We start from the raw sequence: 17,500 nt of genomic DNA on the forward strand, positions 1-17,500 counted from the left end.
CAAAATGTTTCGTACGGGAGCATTTGAAGGTAACGGAAGTGATTTGTATTTACTGTTTATGTTATAATGTTCCCGTTTAATGATAATCTATAATACGTTGTGATGTAATACACGGTAAAATAACGTAGTAGTACCTGAATTACAATTATACATTCATTTTTTTTTTAATTCGACTGCGAATGTCATGTGTTGTCTTCAGTACTGAAGCTTGAAATGATTTAGCTCACGTCGTGTGGTTATCTTTGCAAAACAGTTGTTATACGTCGTTCAGATTTAGGCGATATATATATATATATATATATATATATATATATATATATATATATATATATATATATATATATATATATATAATATATATATATATATATATATATATATATTCTTCTGGGTCATTCATGAACTGTCTTCTGCAGTTATTAATACACACGCACAGTATGACACAAAGCGAATGGACAGTTACTGTCATTATTTTGCGTTTAATTGATTAAGAAACTATCAAATAATAAAGTTTCACATTAAACACCCTTTATGATGGCTTCTTATCACAAGCATGGGCACTGGAATATGTAGTAACATTGCTCAGTAACGATGATGAATGAAGAATGCCTTCACAGGTAGGGTTGCCTATCTGAACTTCCAACATTCCGGACGCCTCTACGAACACTCGACCACAGCCTAATGTTTGGCATCGCTGCGATTACCCGCCCGCACCACCACCTCCATTTCAAAGAACTTATATTCTTATTTCCCCAAATTCCTCGATTATTCTATGGCACTTATAAGCTGTGGACATGCTCCATTGATCACCTCCAAGCATTAGAAGTCTACATGAAGCTTTTGTCACCGCTATATTGACCAAGAAAGGCAATGATGTTTGCGATCGGTGGCAAAGAGTGAAGAGCTTGGAGTTACAAAACACGACTATTCTGAAGCTATTTATTCTTATTTTTCCATCTCCGACTATCCCTCGGTAGTTATAGGCTGTGGGCATCTTCCCTTGATCACTATCATGCATTAGAAGTCCACGGAAAGCTTTTGTTATCGTTACGTTGACCACGAAAGGGAAAGAGTGAGTCAGGGCTGAATAATAGGTATGGTGCGCGGGCGATGACGTCATCATCAAACGAGAGTATAAATTAAATGAATCACGCCATCCTAGTTTAGGATATCGACTAATGATGCATGTCCTATATATTGGGCATATGTTAAATTTATTGTTGTCAACAATGATCATGAAAAGATAATTTTACTTTCTGTTTGAGTAATATGTCGATATTTGGACTTCATTTGACTCTTTCCTTGGGGAACGAAAACACTTTGTGTAAAAATATTTCGACAGCTCTTCTTAAGACATCGCTGAATATTTCTTTTCTATTTTTTTTCTAGCTTGTAAAATATATTTAGTTAAGTTATGATGAAGATACAGGAAAATAATGGTACTCCTGAAAATATATAACGATACTTGCGTGATCGAAAATAGACGTACACGTCGACATCACTTCATATCGCGACTGTACACGTTTCTCTCCCTTGTGCTTGTCTCCCTGTTTCCTAAGCTCCAGAAGAGGGGGTAGGGAGGGATAGGAAGGGGGTAGGGAGGAAGGAAGGAGAAAAGGAAGGAAGTGACGCTGGCTGCCGCCGATACACGCTGGAACTCATACACACACACACGAACGCACGCTACAACGACGAATAGTTCATTGTAGTTACCACAGCCAGTTTGTTTGTTGGTCTGTTTAGTGTAAACAAATGTAATACTGTACGAGACACAGTTATTACCTCATGGTAAGGCCAAAATGAGTATTGTATGTACCAAACTTCATTCAAGACGAGGCTACGAGCTTTTGTCGCCGGCCGCCGCCGTTGACACGCTAGAACGCATGCATACACACTCACATACGAACGCACGCTACAACGGCGAATTTCGGCGTTTCTTTCATTATAGTAAACACAGCCAGTTTGTTTGTTGGTCTGTTTAGTGTATCAGCCAAGGCTTTATAAACAATAAATCCAAAACATGCAGTATACAAGACAGGTATATATAGTGTACCAGTAATAGTATCGTGGTATCGTACAGGTTATTGTACATCTGGCAGTCGGCAGCCGTTTCCACTCGTTCCATAATGTATCGACTGTGTTTCAAAATGATCGGCGTCAGTTTCTCGAAATATTCGTGTGTAGCAAAATAACGAGGATTCATATGCTTCTTATTGATATCACTTGTTAATCTTGGTTATTTTCTGCGTTTTTATGTAGGACTGTTTTTCTTTTACACTTGATAATAAAAAAAAAGTGTATCGTTTGATAGAAGTGGCTCAGGGGAATACATATGCCCCCCTCGGTGCTTGTAGTGTTAACATACAGTACGCAGACGACATAACACAGATAACGCCATGCAGGCAAATCACGAGCATTAATGGATAACAGGACACGGAGTGAGATTAAATAAATAAACTACGAGAAAAAGTGGAAAATAAAGACGAACAAAGACAAGTTTAAAATAATACCACTAGCAGTATCAAAGAAGCATGAAATAACAATAGAAGGAACCGCTATAAACTACTCAGAAAGAGGAAACGTTCTGGGACTAACCATGACGCGTACAGGCAAAGGGAAACACGTAGCAGAAAACAGAATCAGAGGAATAGAAGCCATAACGGATTTACAAAGATTTAATAACACACACCAACTCACATCAAGCTGCGCCTTATTAAAGCATTTATATTACCACTAATTCAATACCCATCATCCCATTAGTAACAACAAGCGACACAAACAAAAATGAAACTACGACGGATACAACGCCAAGGCATCCGATTTGCATTCAACGAAAGACACCCATACACAAAGAACCCAGAAACACTACATGAAGAAGCAGGAATATAACCATTAAACTACACTTTTCACACAGAAGCCGACAAAATTTTCACCAAAACGAGAGCAGTTCAGGATCACCATTTACGAACCTCAAAGGCAACTATGAAAGACAGAAAAACACTCACGGTTTAGGAAACAAAGAAATATCCTAGACAGAGGAACACCTGAAAACAAATACACAACATAACGCCAGCAAAAAAATACCAAATCCAACACCAAAGCCATAGACGTCAGTACCTGCACATAGATAGATATAAAACATATACAAAGCAAGGCGGACAGCCCGCCACCTTTTATCTCTCCTACTTCCTTCCAATTTCTCCAACTTTATCCTACCCTATCCCCCTTCTTTCTCTTTAACTATCCAAACATCCAAGCAGGGCAAACCACCTTAACCACCATACCACCACCACCACCACCAGCACCACCACCACCTTAAAATCACCACCACCACCACACACCCACTCACCTACATTGTCAACAGCCAGCGGGTCGGCACCAAGGCTGAGCAGCTTCTTTACCGTCGTTTCGTGGTTATGCAGGGCAGCCAGCGTCAGTGGTGTTTCTGACGTCAGTGCTGCTGCCTCCACTGCTGAGCCCCGCCCCGAGCAGGCAGGGCCGGAGGTGGGCGTGGCCCGGGCAGACAGCCTCTGCCACCAGGCTCCGCGACCCACGGTTAGTAGGGGTGGTCACCATTGGGTCTCCTCCCCTGGCGAGGCCGTCCTGACCCTGACCTCGTCTCCCCTGCCTCTACGGCGGTGATGAGCTCCTGTGATGATGATGTGTGTGTGTGTGTGTGTGTGTGTGTGTGTGTGTGTTAGGGACAAACACATTAATTCACGTTAATATTCATCGTCCAAAACACATTAAATGTATCAATAATTACTGACGACGAACACGACAACTTCCCTCACGAGAAGCTTCAGAGGGAAAGAATTATTGTAATAGTTTACGGAACATTACTGGTAATAATAATAATAATAATAATAATAATAATAATAATAATAATAATAATAATAATAATAATAATAATAATAATAATAATAATAATAATAATAATAATAATAATAATAATAGTAATAATAATATAATAATAACAATAATAATAACAATAATAATAACAATAATAATGATTATAATAATAATAATAATAATAATAATAATAAATAATAATAATAATAATAATAATAATAGTAATAATATTAGTGATAATAATAATAATTATAAGAATGATTATATTAATAATAATAATAATAATAATAATATAATATTAAGATTAATAATAATAATGATCTAATAGTAATATCCATGCAGATCGGCGTGTTTTGGGATGTAATATATGACGTGTCATGGTTTCTTTGTACATAAAACATTCATATATATTACATTGACGAAAGTTTGACCATTAATCACACGTGGCCAATGATATCGGACAATGACAATTCTCACCAATCATGAGCTATAATGCGCAGGTGCCACAATCTATGGAGATTGACGCTGTGAGGGACAGATAACATTAAACAAAGTATAGAATGACTCCAGACTGAGTATGCGCAGAAACGCCTAACACTAGACCCGCTATCATTTCCGATTGGGGCAAAAGGAACCTTGTGTCCTTTTAATGCCTGAAAAACCCAATTTCTCCACCCATCAACTCGACACAATCTTCCAAACACCTATTCTCCTATTCTTCGACAACGCTCAGCTGTTACCTTCTTCAACACTGCTAAATATCCTCGGTCTATTCTTAGCTCAAATTTCAACTGGAAACATGAACATCCCTTCATTACTAAATCAGCTTCCTCGAGGTTAAGCGTTCTGTATCGTTCCGGCCAGCTCTTTCTCCCCGCGCAGATGCTTCTCTCCAATATTGGGGACTTTTCCGCCTCGTATGGAGTATATGATCTCACGTGTGTGTGTGTGTGGGGAGGGGGGCACTCACACAGCTCTTCTTGACAGAGTGGAGTATATGGTCTTCGTCTCATCAACTTTCCTCCTCTTTACTGACAGCCTTTTACCTCTTTAAATTTCGCCGCCATGCTGCATCTCTTTCTATCTTCTATCGATATTTTCATGCTGATCTGCTCCTTCTGAAATTGCTAACTGCATGCCTCTTCACCCCTCCCGCGGCCCCTGCTGCACACTCACTTTTTACTCAAGCTCATCCCTTATACTGTCCAAACCCCTTATGAAAAAGTTAACCAGCATCCCCATTTTTTCATCCCCTTCAGTGTGGTAAAAATCTGAAACATTCTTCCTTCTGTCTGTATTTCCTCCTGCTTCTATGACTTGACCTCTTCAAGAAGAGTGTATCAACACACCTTCCACCCGCCAGTTATTTTCCCTGCACAGTTCCTTATCCATGCATATACAGGGGTCCTGTCCGTCCTCGTATGGAGTATGTATCTCACGTGTCGGGGCCTACACACATAGGACTAAGCACCTCTTTTAGTGCAGAGTAATCGTCAAGAGGCTCTTCCTCTCATCAAGTCTTCACCTCTTAAATTCCACCTGCCGTTGACCACCTGCGTGGCCCCACACCACATGACTCAAGCTTCTCATTCCAATACTGTCCAAACTCCTTATGTGCGGAGGAGTTAACTAGTTACATCTTCACTCTTCTTTCATCCTCAAGCGGGTAAACTCTGGAACAATCTTTCCTTCATCTGTATTTCTTTCTGCCCACGACTTGAACTCCTTCAAGAGGAGAGTACTAGGACATCTCGCCGACCGAAATTGACCTCTTTCCTAACCCATACACTTCTGTTGGCTTTTATAGGAGCAGTGGGATTCATGCTTTTTTTTAATATTATTGTTATCTTTTCCCTGATCTGTTTTTTCATTTATATATATATATATATATATATATATATATATATATATTTATATATATATATATATATATATATATATATATATATATATATATATATATATATATATATATATATATTTTTTTACAGCAAAGGAGACAGCTTCTGAAGTACAAAAAAGTAAACATTAATAAAAATAAAAAAGCCCGCTACCTGCTGCTCCTGTAAAAGAATCCAAAGAGGTGGGCGAAAGATAAGTCAGTTTCGGAGTGAGAGGAAACCTGATAAATTCTCCTCTTGAAAGATTTCAAGTCGTAGGCAGGAGGAAATACAGATGAAGGAAGATTGTTCCAGACCTACTAGCTTACTAGTGAGGGATGAAAGAGTGAAGATGCTGGTTAACTTGCACAGGTTTGGACAGGATGAGCATGAGTAGAAAGTCGAGTAAAATATGGGAGGGGGGAGATGATGGTTAACTCTTGCATAAGGGCTTGGAGAAATAGGGATGAGCATGAGAAAGTCGAGGCAGTGGGAAGCCGCGGGAGGGGGGGAGGCATGCAATAGTAAGATCAGAAGAGCAGTCAGCGTGGAAATATCGATAGAAGATAGAAAAGAGAGGCAACATTGGTGTAAGCGGAATTTAAGAGGTAGAAGACTATCAGTATCAGTAGAGGAGGAGAGCTGATGAGACGAAGAGCTCGTTTAGTTCCACTCTGTCCAGAAGAGCTGTGTGAGTGGAGCCCCCACTACGCTATGTGAGATGCATACTCCATACGAGGGCGTGATAAGGCCCTTGTGGATATGGGACAGCAACTGTGCAGGGGAGAAGAACTGGCGGAGACGGTACAGAACGCCCAGCCTCGAGGAAGCTGATTTAGTAAGAGATGAGATATGAAGTTTCCGGTGCTGAGATTTTGAGTTAAGGATAGACTGAGGATGTTTAGCGAAAAGTTGAGGAAGGTGATAGCTGGGTGTTGTCAAAGAATAGGGATAGTTGTTTGGAAGATTGCAGTTTGAGTGGATAGGTGGAGAAATCCGTGTTTTTGAGGCGTTGAAGGACACCTGTGGTTCTTTTCTTATGCCCCAATCGAAATAATAGTGCTGGGTCTGAGGCTGCTGTTCTGCAAGCTTCTCCAGCCTTGAGTCGTTAAGTTCCTGAAGGGTGGTCTTCTATTAAAAGAAGTTGAATAAATGCAGTGGAACTATCATCGTATGCAGGAATGGGATAGGACAGTTCGTTTTGGAAAGAAGATCATCAATGAACAACAGAAAAAGAGTGAGATAGACAGAACCCTGTGTGGACACCACTGTTATTAGATTTAGAGTTAGAACAGTGACACTGTCTACCACGGCAAGAAATAGAACGGTCAGAAAGGAAACTGGAGATAAAGGTACAGAGAGAAAGGATAGAAACCGTAGGAGGGTAGTTTAGAAAGCAAAGATTTGTGCCAGACCTTTAATCAAAGCTTTTGATATGTCCAGCGCAATAGCAAAAGTTTCACCTCGAAACGGCTGGCAGAGAGAGGATGCACCAAGAGTCAGTTAAGAAAATAGGAGGATCACCAGTAGAACGCTGCCTCTTTACGGGAACCTCCAGCACTGGCGATCAGATAGGAAGGTCAGAGAGAAAGCAGTGCTTTTGAATCTTCCGGTTAAGGGATTGATTCAAAAGCTTTAGATAGACAAGAAAAGTAAAGGTCAATAGGACGGTAGTTTGAGGATTGGAGTTGTCACCCTTCTTAGGTAACAGGCTAGAAGCAAAGGCATACCTTCCAGCAAGAAGGGAAAGGTAGATGTTGACAGGCAGAGAGTAAGCGAAAAGAGTTTGACCAGGCAGGGTGACAGCACGGAGGCACATTTTTTAAGGACACAGGAGGCACTCCATCAGGTCCATGTTTCTGAGGATTGAGGCCAGAGGGGCATAGAAAACATCATTTTGAAGAATCATTATAAAAGTCATAAAGGAGTCAGAGGGGGGATTATTAGGAGGAATATTCACATAATCGTCCAGATTGGATTTTTTAGAAAAGTTTGAGAGAAGAGTCCAGCCTAGATAGATGAGACGGCAGTGTTGCCGTCAGGACTGAGGAGTGGAGGGAAAGATGAAGAAGTGAAGTTGGAGGAGATGTTTTTGGCTAGATGCCAGAAGACACGGGAAGAGTTAGAGAAAGCAAGGTTTTGACATTTTCTATTAATGAAAGAATTTTTGTTTAGTCGGAGAATAGATTTTGCAAGATTTCTGGCATAAAAGTAAAGTTCATAATTATCATTAGTTTGAAGGCTCTGGTATCTTTTGTTAGCTACATCTCTATCATTGACATCACGAGAACAAGCGTGATTAAACAAAGGCTTTTTAGCGTGAGGATTCTAGAAAGAACTAGGAAAGTATTCCTCCATAACAGAGACAATCACCTCTGTGATGAGCTGAGCACACCTAGAGGGGTCTCTATCCTGAAGCAATAATCATTCCACGGGAATCGGAAAGCACATCCTCAGGTCGTCCCACCGAGCTTTGCTGAAACAATGCCAGAAGCATCGTCTCTTCGGTGGGTCCAGAGGGTGTACCGGAGCGATAGGACAGGATGCAGAAATAAGATTGTGATCGGAGGAGCCCAACGGAGAGAACAGTTTGACAGAATAAGCAGAAGGGTTTGAGGTAAGGAAGAGGTCTAGAATGTTGGGCAGATCTCCAAGACGGTCAGGAATACGTGTAGGGTGCTGGACCAACTGCTCTAGGTCGTTGAGGATAGCAAAGTTGGAGGCTTGTTACCAGGCTGGTCAGTGAAAGAGTATGAAAGCCAAAGCTGGTGGTGAATATAAAAATCTCCTAGGATGGAGATTTCAGCGAAGGGAGGCTGAGTCAAGATGTGCTCCACTTTGAAATTCAAGTAGTCAAAGAATTTTACATATTTGGTAGAGTAAGGTGAGAGATAAACAGCACAGAAGTATTTAGTAACAGAACACAGTGAAGTCTTTAACCAGATGGTGGAAAATTCAGAAGAGTCAAGGTCAGGGGCACGAGAGCAGTGATGTCGTTGCGCACGTAGGCGCAACATCCAGCTTTGGATTGAAATTTAGGATAGAGATAGGTGGAGGAACAGAGTAGAGGTTGTTGTCATAGCCTCAGAAACCTGTGTTTCTGGGTAAGGAAGAGAAGGTGAGGTTTAGAGGAGGAGAGATGATGTTCCACAGAATGAAAATTAGAGCGAAGATCACGAATGTTGCAGAAATTGGGAGAAGAAAGAGGTCTGAGGAGTTATCAAGGACACCTCTCGTCGGCTGGCCAGAAGGGGAGTCCTCCCTGTGGAATTTGTGGTCCCTCTCAGGCGGGGACCTGAGGCATTGCTTAATTGAGCCATTTTGAATTTTTGAATTTTGGAAAAAGGTGTATATGTTATGTGAATGTAGGTGTGTGATAAAGAGAGATCTGTCTTTAGAGAGCATGCTGAACTACTCTCCGGTGTTGGTGAGACAGGGAAACGGTTAGTGAGGACATGGAAGGGTCTTTGGAGGGCTTCATCTCCTTCTCACCTCCCTATATATATTTTCTATACTGGGGAGTGGCTTATGCCCTGGGTTCGGTAGTGTCTTTCCACCTACTTCCATTTGTACATATATATATATATATATATATATATATATATATATATATATATATATATATATATATATATATATATATTATATATATATATATATATATATATATATATAAATATATATATATATATATATATATATGTATTATATATATATATATATATATATATATATATAATACATATATATATATATGTGTATATATATATATATATATTTTAAGTCGGTACTATTGCGCTTGCAGGTTTGTTCCTGGTGGATCCTGATGGTTTTGTCTGAAGGCTTCTTTCCGGTGGGGTCCTGATGGTTTCGGCCCAGCCTGTTCTTGGCGCATAGGCGTGAGTGTTTATAGGTGGCGCTATCTTGCATTGGCTCATGCTGTTCTTCCCGGAGTTTCATCTTTAATCCTAGAATCTAGAGTCTCGGCTGGGTTGATAGGTGGTCTTCCTGTGGACAGCAAGGCAGGCTCTTAGTCACCTCGGCGGCGGCTGAAAATCCCAGCTTGGTGGCAATTCGGTCGGATTGAACTGTCTCCTGGACGCGGGGCCGTCTTGCTATCCTTATATATATATATATATATATATATATATATATATTATATATATATATATATATATATATATATATATATATATATATATATATATATATATATGTATATATATATATATATATATATATATATATATATATATATATATATATATATATATATATATATATATATATATATATATATATATATATATATATATATATATATATATATATATATATATATATATATAAGCCACTCGGCTATGGGCTGAAAAATCCCAGCTTGGTGGCGCAACTGTCAGATTGAACTCTGTGTCCCTATATATATATATATATATATATATATATATATATATATATATATATATATATATATATATATATTTAGACTGGGCAGTGGTAGGATGAGGATGACACTCCCACGTGAACGGGCGTGAGCTACTCCTCGGTAAGGATATATATGGAGGCAAGGCAGGGTGTTGAAGCCTCAAAGACCTCTTCCCATGTCCTTCCTCACTAACTGTTTCCTTTTTTTGTTTCCATCAACACCAGAGAGCAGTTCAGCACGCTCTTCCAAAGACAGATCCTCTCTCTCTCTCTTTCTACACCACACTACATTCACACACCACACACATCCTTTCTTCCAAAAATCTCTATTCCAAAAATGGTGATGAACCCACTGTAGAGTAAGTGATGCTTCGGCATTTTGCTTTCAGCTCGATGGATGACCCTGAGGATGTACTTTCCGATTTCCTCATGAATGATTACTGCTTGCAGGGGAGAGACCCCTTTGTGTGCCCAATCGCATTCTTCCAACGCACTTCATATAGGGTGATTATCTCCGAATGGAGGCATACATTCCTAACGTTCTTTCTCTTCTAATCCTCTTGCTACAAAATCCTTTTTGGTTTAATCTCATGCTTTGTTCTCAAAGCTATTAAAGATAGAGGAGGCAGCTATACAAAAGGTTGCAGAGCCTTCAAATTCCTGCTAACTCATGACCTTTACATTTCACTCCCGAATCGTGCCAAATTCTATTCTCCGACCTACCAAAACTTCTTTCTTTTTATCAATAGAAATGTCAACACCTTGCTTCTCTAGTTTTTCCAGTGACTTCTGACATCTAGCCAAAAAATATTCTCCACTCTCACTTCTTCCTCTTTCCCTCCTCTCTCTTAACTCCTGACGGCAGTAATGCTGTCTCATCTGCCTGTAGAACTCTTCGCTCAAACTCTGTTGCTGAACTCCACCTTGACGTGACTTGGGCATAAGTTCCTCCTACTCATCCCCTCTGACTCCTCTATGCCTGTTATTAAGATTCTTCCAAAATGATGTTTTCTATGCCCCTTCTCTGGTCCTCAACTCTCAGGAAGGCTTTGGTGGACCTGATGGAGTTTCATTGTCCTTAAAAAACTGGTACTTTCGCTGTGCTGACACATCGCTGCCTGGTCAAACTCTTTTCGTCACTTCTGCATATCAACATCTACCTTTCCTTCCTTCTGAAGTATGCCTGTGCACAGCTCTGTGCCAAGTGAAGGTGACCGTTCCAATCCCCTCAAACTACCAAGGCCCTATAGATTTACATTTCTTCCTCCTAATGAGCATAAAAGTTTTTTGAATCAATCCTTAACCAGAAGATTCAAAAGCTAACCTTTCTTCTTCCAAACTCCTATCTGATCGCCAGTATGGGTTCCGGCAAGGTACCCTGTATCTACTGATGATCTTCTTGCTCTCTTTAACTGAATTGGTCATCCTCTCTTAGCCGCTCTGGTGAATAATTTCTGTTGGTACAGACATATCGAAATGTTCTTCGTTGCGGGCTAGACATATCGAAGCCTTCTGATAGAGTCTGGCACAAGTCTTGCTTAAATTGCCTTTTTGGGATCTTCTAATCCCTCTCTGTTCCTTTATCTTCTAGTTTCCTTTCCGGCAGTTCTATCTCTGCGTAGATTTGGTCACTGTTCATCCTAAACCTATCAACAGTGGTTCCACATGGGGCCTGTCCTATCACCCACTCTTCCTGTTATTCATCAATGATCTCCCATAACAAACCGTCCTGTCCACTCTACGCCGGCGACCCCAATTGCATTATTATTCAACTTTCAATAGAAGACCTCTCAACAGGAAGACGACTCAGACTGGAAGTTGCAGAACGCTTAACCCTCAGACCTTGTTATCATTTCTCTTGATTGGGCATAGGGAACCTTGTGTCCTCAATGCCTCAAAAACCAATTCTCCACCAATCACCCCTGACACAGTCTTCCAAACACCTATCCCTATTCTTGGAAAAACACCAGCTGCCACCTTCTTCAACACTAAACATTCTCGGTCTATCCTCAAACAAAATCTCAACTGGAACTACACATCTCCTCTCTCTGCTAAATCAGCTCTCGAGGTTGGGCGTTCTGCACGCCCCTTCCTCGCTGTTCTTCCCTCATGGCTGCTATCCCATACGAGGCTGTCCTCCTCAAAAGTGAGTATGCATCCTCACGTGTAGCCCCAATTGGCTGGGCCAGCTCTAGACAGAGTAGAGCTCAAGGCAGGGTTCCCAAACTTTTGTTCCTCAGTACCCTTAGACTTTTTATAGGTTCCCATGTTCCCCAATACTAAAAATTGCTTTCTGATAGCAAAAAGGACATTTAAATATTTTGATATTTCAAGTTTATTGTCTTCATGTTTAGATTACATAAAATCTTAATGATGAAAACAGGAAATAGCACTACTAAGGTAACTTATTTTGATTCAGCACATACAATATATACCTTTTATTATTATTATCCAAAGACAATGAACAAAACTCAGGTATTCTTATTTTAATGCATCGCACTAACTCAATATGAGCGGACGACCAGCGGTCAACTGCCGCCCTGTGTTTATTTTGGCAATAATGAAATGTAATTTCGTTTCTTTTGCGCTGTCTTATATACTAATCAACACAAAGAATGAGAGAAAAAGTGCAACGGAGTGCAGATTACAACACCATGTATTGTGCAAGTAATTTTTTTCCTCTCAGATTCAAATGTACCCCCTGAAATGTGCAACAAATTTCTAGGGGTGCTATGCAATTTGAATAAATCCCTGGTCTAAGGCTCTTCGTCTCGTCAGCTCTCCTCCTCCCATTGATAGGCTTTCAAATTCCGTCGCGAAGTTGCGTCTTTCATCTGCTATCGATATTTCCACGCCGACATCGCTCTTTCTGAACTTGCTAACTGCATGCCTCCACCCCCCTCGCGGGTCTCTGCTGCAATAATGACTTTCTTACTCCATGTTTTTCCATCCTGTACTGTCCAACCTCTCTGGCGTGAAGAGTTAACTACATCTTCTACTCTTTTCATCCCAAACGCTGGTAAACCCTGGAACACCTTCCTTCATCTGTATTTCCTCCCGCCCACGACTTGAACTCTTTCAATAGTGCGGGGTGTCAGACACCTCCTCGAAATTGACCTCTTTCTCGGCCACCCCATATCTTTTTAGAGCAGCGAGTAGCGTTTTTTTTATTACTACTTCTCTTTTTTTTTGTGCCTTGCTGTTTCTCTGTATATATATATATATATATATATATATATATATATATATATATATATATATATATATATATATATATATATATATATATATATATATATTGTAGTGGTTGGGAGGCTGTTCAACGAGTGTTTCAAAGAAAGGGGTCAGTCCCTTGGAGTGGAGGAGAATGTGTAGTGCTACTGTACAAAGGTAAGGTGATATATGAGTGTAGGTTTTAGGTATCAGTTTGTTGAGCGTGGTTGGCAAGGTGTGTTGGGAGAGTATTGATGATAGGACTGATGTGGACAGATTGTATGGAAGTTGTGAGGAGCAGTGGGGTTAGAGCAGTAGAGGGTACATGACCAGGGTTGAACATAAGAACATAAGAACATAGAACACGGGGAGACAGCAAGAGGCCTAATTACACACAGGGCAGCCCAGATTCTGCACCGCCTCCGCTACCACCTGTCATCTCTTCCATGTAGCTATCCAGTCTACTTTAAAACAAGTTATCGTCCCTGCACTTCACTTGAGGTGGATTGCTGAGTCTATTCATCTTCACCACCCTATTACTAAACCAATGCTTACCTATTTACTCCCTATAGATCTATACTTTTCTAATTTAAATCCATTACTGCGTTCTATCCTGCTGTCTAATTCTCAGCAATTTTTACGATATCGTTTACAGTAACCTTGGACCATATTAATACCCCATCGGATCTCCCCACACTCTTTCGTTTGTCTAGTGAATGTAAATTGAGATGTTTGCTTCAATTGATATGGGAGGATCTCAGTCCGGATCATCTTCGTCAATTCTCTGAACTGATCTGTTGCTGATGTCCATTCTGTAGTGGGCACCTAAAACTGACAAAGCATAGTCTTAGTGTGGCCTGTTCAACGCTAAATAGTCTGAGGATGACCTCTGTTTTTGTTGGTTGTCACTATTCTGCTAATAAACCCACACCAGTGGGAGCCCAGCTCTAAACTATTAACGCCCTCTCTGCCCGGGTCCTGACCACTTGATCTCACTCTCCTAATTGCTGCGGCTGCTTGCTTTCTGGACGCCACCTCCTTGTTAAGGTTGGGCGGTCTTAATAGCTCTCCTATGACTTCTCCTTTGGCAACAAGCGGTGAAGCCTTTATGGACCTGGAAAGCCACTGATAAGTTGATGAGAGGCATTATGGAGTGTAATGCGGATGTATGGAATAGGAGTGAGTTATTGTCTGCAAATGAAAAGCACCCTTAGGAATAGTAGGGCATGTGGGGATGGTAAAAGTGAGAGAGGGATTGGTTCGAGGTAGATGTGCAGAAATTTAAGCAAGGACTGTGTGATATCACTGTGTTAACGTGTACATGGATGGAGTAGTGAAATGAATGCAAGAAGTGCAAGGTGAGGGCTTGCTTGGTGCGTGAAATGAAAGAATTGGAGAAGATAAGCCAGTTGTTATTTGCAGTGTTACTGTCACTTGTGGCAGGAGTGTGAGGAGACCTACAAATCTAGTATTGAAGTTTGGCGGAAATTAGTGTCAAAGAGAAAGTTGAGAGTGTATGCGGGAAAAAAGCAGGGTTATAAGATGTGTGTAGGGTCTAAGGATGCCTGATGGTGTGCAGAATGAATGTGAGGCTGGTGAGCTGCTGGGGAGATTTAAGGAGCTTCAAATGTCTGGGGGTCATGTAGCAGTAAATGGGGAGTGGATGTGGGGTTGGAAACAGAAGTGAAGAAGCAAATGAAATGTAGATGAAGAGTGTGTGTTCAAACAGCAAGGCCTAAAGATAGAGAATGCAAGAGAAGTATGGGGGGTAGTTGTGCCCACAGCTCTACTGGTGGACCAGGAAACGTGGGGTGTGAGACAGGACGAGAAGGAGTTGGATGTGTTTGAGATATAGGTGCCTGAGGAGTATGGAAGGTGTGAGAATGGACAGTGAAATGAGACGTGGTGAGAGAACAGTGGTGAAAGCTGTTTGAAAAGGTGGATCAGAGGTGCTTAATGAGTGGTATGGGCATGGTAAAAATGGTGAAGACGTTTGATGAAAAGTGTGGAAGGCTAAAGTGAATATAGGGTGAGAAATGAGACGAAGAGCCCTGAGAAGAGCGCTAGATGTGCAAGGTCTGTCAGTGAGCAGGAAGACCCTTCCTTGTATAATAACCGTTTCCTGTTATCACCAACGCAGACAGTAGTTCAGCATGCTCTCTGAGCAGATCCTCTTTCTATCACACCTTCTTCACAAAAGCATAAACACCTTCACAAGATTCAAATCTCAAAATAGCGTACTTTCATCTGCCTCCGGAGTCTCCTCCTGGAGGCTACAGGGAGGACTCCCTTCTGACGCTGACCTGAGAAATGTCTCCCGATAAATCCTCGAACCTCTTTCTTATCAGTTTCTGCGAAAAGAGTGCAGTCTTAGTATAATTTTTCATTCTGTGGAACACCTCTCCTTCTCTAAACCTCATCTTCTCTTCCTCTTAAAACACAGTTACTGTTGCAACCTTAATCTACTCTGTTCAGTTCTACTGTGTCAGGACGAAGACCATAACTCACAGTTGATTAATAGTGACCCCAATCAGAGGCAAATACCGGAGAAGATGTTGAGACGAAATTGTAAATATGATGATAGGAGGGAAGGAAGTAATTAGTCAGATATACAAATCGTAAACATCTGATAGCGCTAACACTACTAGAGGTTACGGAAATACTCAGACCATACGGAAACAGATACCCAGTAAGGCGTGGTCCAAGTGGCAGATAACCATTCAGAACCTCTAACTGTCACACGATGCAGTGTGACGAAAAACGCTATAGCGAATAACTGAACAGCAGAAGTCACTGTGCAGGAGTGTCTTAGGTGAACCACGAATGGCAGGAGAGTAAACGATACAACATATTAAGGCAAACCAATGGTTGTTGACAGATATTGGCTACTGGTTACGTGAAAATGAGGCGTGTCAGGATGTGCGTTCACTCGCTGGAAAAATGACCCTAAACAACAGGCATGGGCAGATAGAACACACTCACTTCAAGCAATGCTACTCACTCACTCAGCTGGAATGGCTGTTTATGATCTTGGTCAGTGGGGAAATTCAGAATCTAGGAAATAAACTGTTTGTCCTGGGGATTATAATGCGAAGGAGGTGTAGTAGGATTGTGAGTGGGACAGGATTGTGATTATTTGTGCCATGTGGGCAAAGGTAGAAACCACTGCGTGGTATAATTTAGTTCCGTGGTGTAGTAGATTATACTATAGGAATGTGTTATTAGGATTTGGCAGGAAATTACTTAATTATTGTGATGTAGAGAAAACAAACCACTGCTTGTGTGGAATAGCAGAGTGTTATTATTATTGGCAACAACTGAGCACATATAGCAGTATTATATTTAAGACATGTCGTTTGTCATATGTTGTATCCATTGCTGAATATACCAGTGTTATATGATCGTCTGAGCATAGAATATTTGCGTAAGAGCAACTACTTTCATTTAATTTTAAATAAATGTATATTTTCTTTTCTCCCTTGTTTATCCCCGCGAACACCAGTCTCCAATAACAACCAAAGCCAGATCACTGCTACTTCTGGGGATACGAGATTGGTGAGATCATTTATGGAGTAATTAATCGAGTGATAAAACAGTTGTTTTAATACAAGTTGATGTAAATAAAATAAAATGGGTAAAAAATTAAATACAGAAAAGAAGGATCCAAAACTATCTCTATCCTAAATTTTTAATCCGTAAAGCTGGATGTTGCGCCTTCGTACGCATCGACGTCACTTGTTCTCGTGCAAACGACTTTGACTCTGCAGAATTTTCCACCATCTGGCTAAGACTTCATTGTCATTCTATTACTAAATACATCTGTGCTGCTTATCTCTCACCTACATATGTCTACTAACAACGTAATTTTTTTTGACTATTTAAACTCTAAAGTGGAGCACATCTTGACCCACTCTCCCTTCGCTGAAATCTCCATCCTAGGAGATTTCAATGTTCAACTACAACACTCAGCTTTTGGCTTTTTATCCTCTTTCACTGACCATCCTGGAGAACAAGCCTACAACTTTGCTATCTTCAACGATCTAGAGCAGTTGGTCCAGCACCCTACACGTATTCCCGAACGTTTTGGAAATAGACCCAACATACTAGACCTCTTCATTATCTCTAACCCT

The 17,500-nt window shown here is 40.7% G+C and overlaps 1 protein-coding gene across 1 annotated transcript in view; it reads right to left on the minus strand.

Moving 5' to 3' along the window:
* The window catches only part of LOC126989207 (ankyrin-3-like), an 82,980-nt gene that overhangs the window by 9,874 nt on the left and 55,606 nt on the right, over positions 1-17,500 (minus strand). The window contains exons 4-5 of the mRNA XM_050847814.1: positions 3,574-3,649; positions 3,350-3,541 (exon numbers count right to left, since the gene is read on the minus strand). Of these exons, the coding sequence (XP_050703771.1) occupies positions 3,350-3,541; positions 3,574-3,649 (268 nt within the window). The remainder of the gene's footprint in view (positions 1-3,349; positions 3,542-3,573; positions 3,650-17,500) is intronic.

The sequence above is a fragment of the Eriocheir sinensis genome, unplaced genomic scaffold (assembly GCF_024679095.1).
Source record: "Eriocheir sinensis breed Jianghai 21 unplaced genomic scaffold, ASM2467909v1 Scaffold1098, whole genome shotgun sequence".
Taxonomy (NCBI): Eukaryota; Metazoa; Arthropoda; class Malacostraca; order Decapoda; family Varunidae; genus Eriocheir; species Eriocheir sinensis.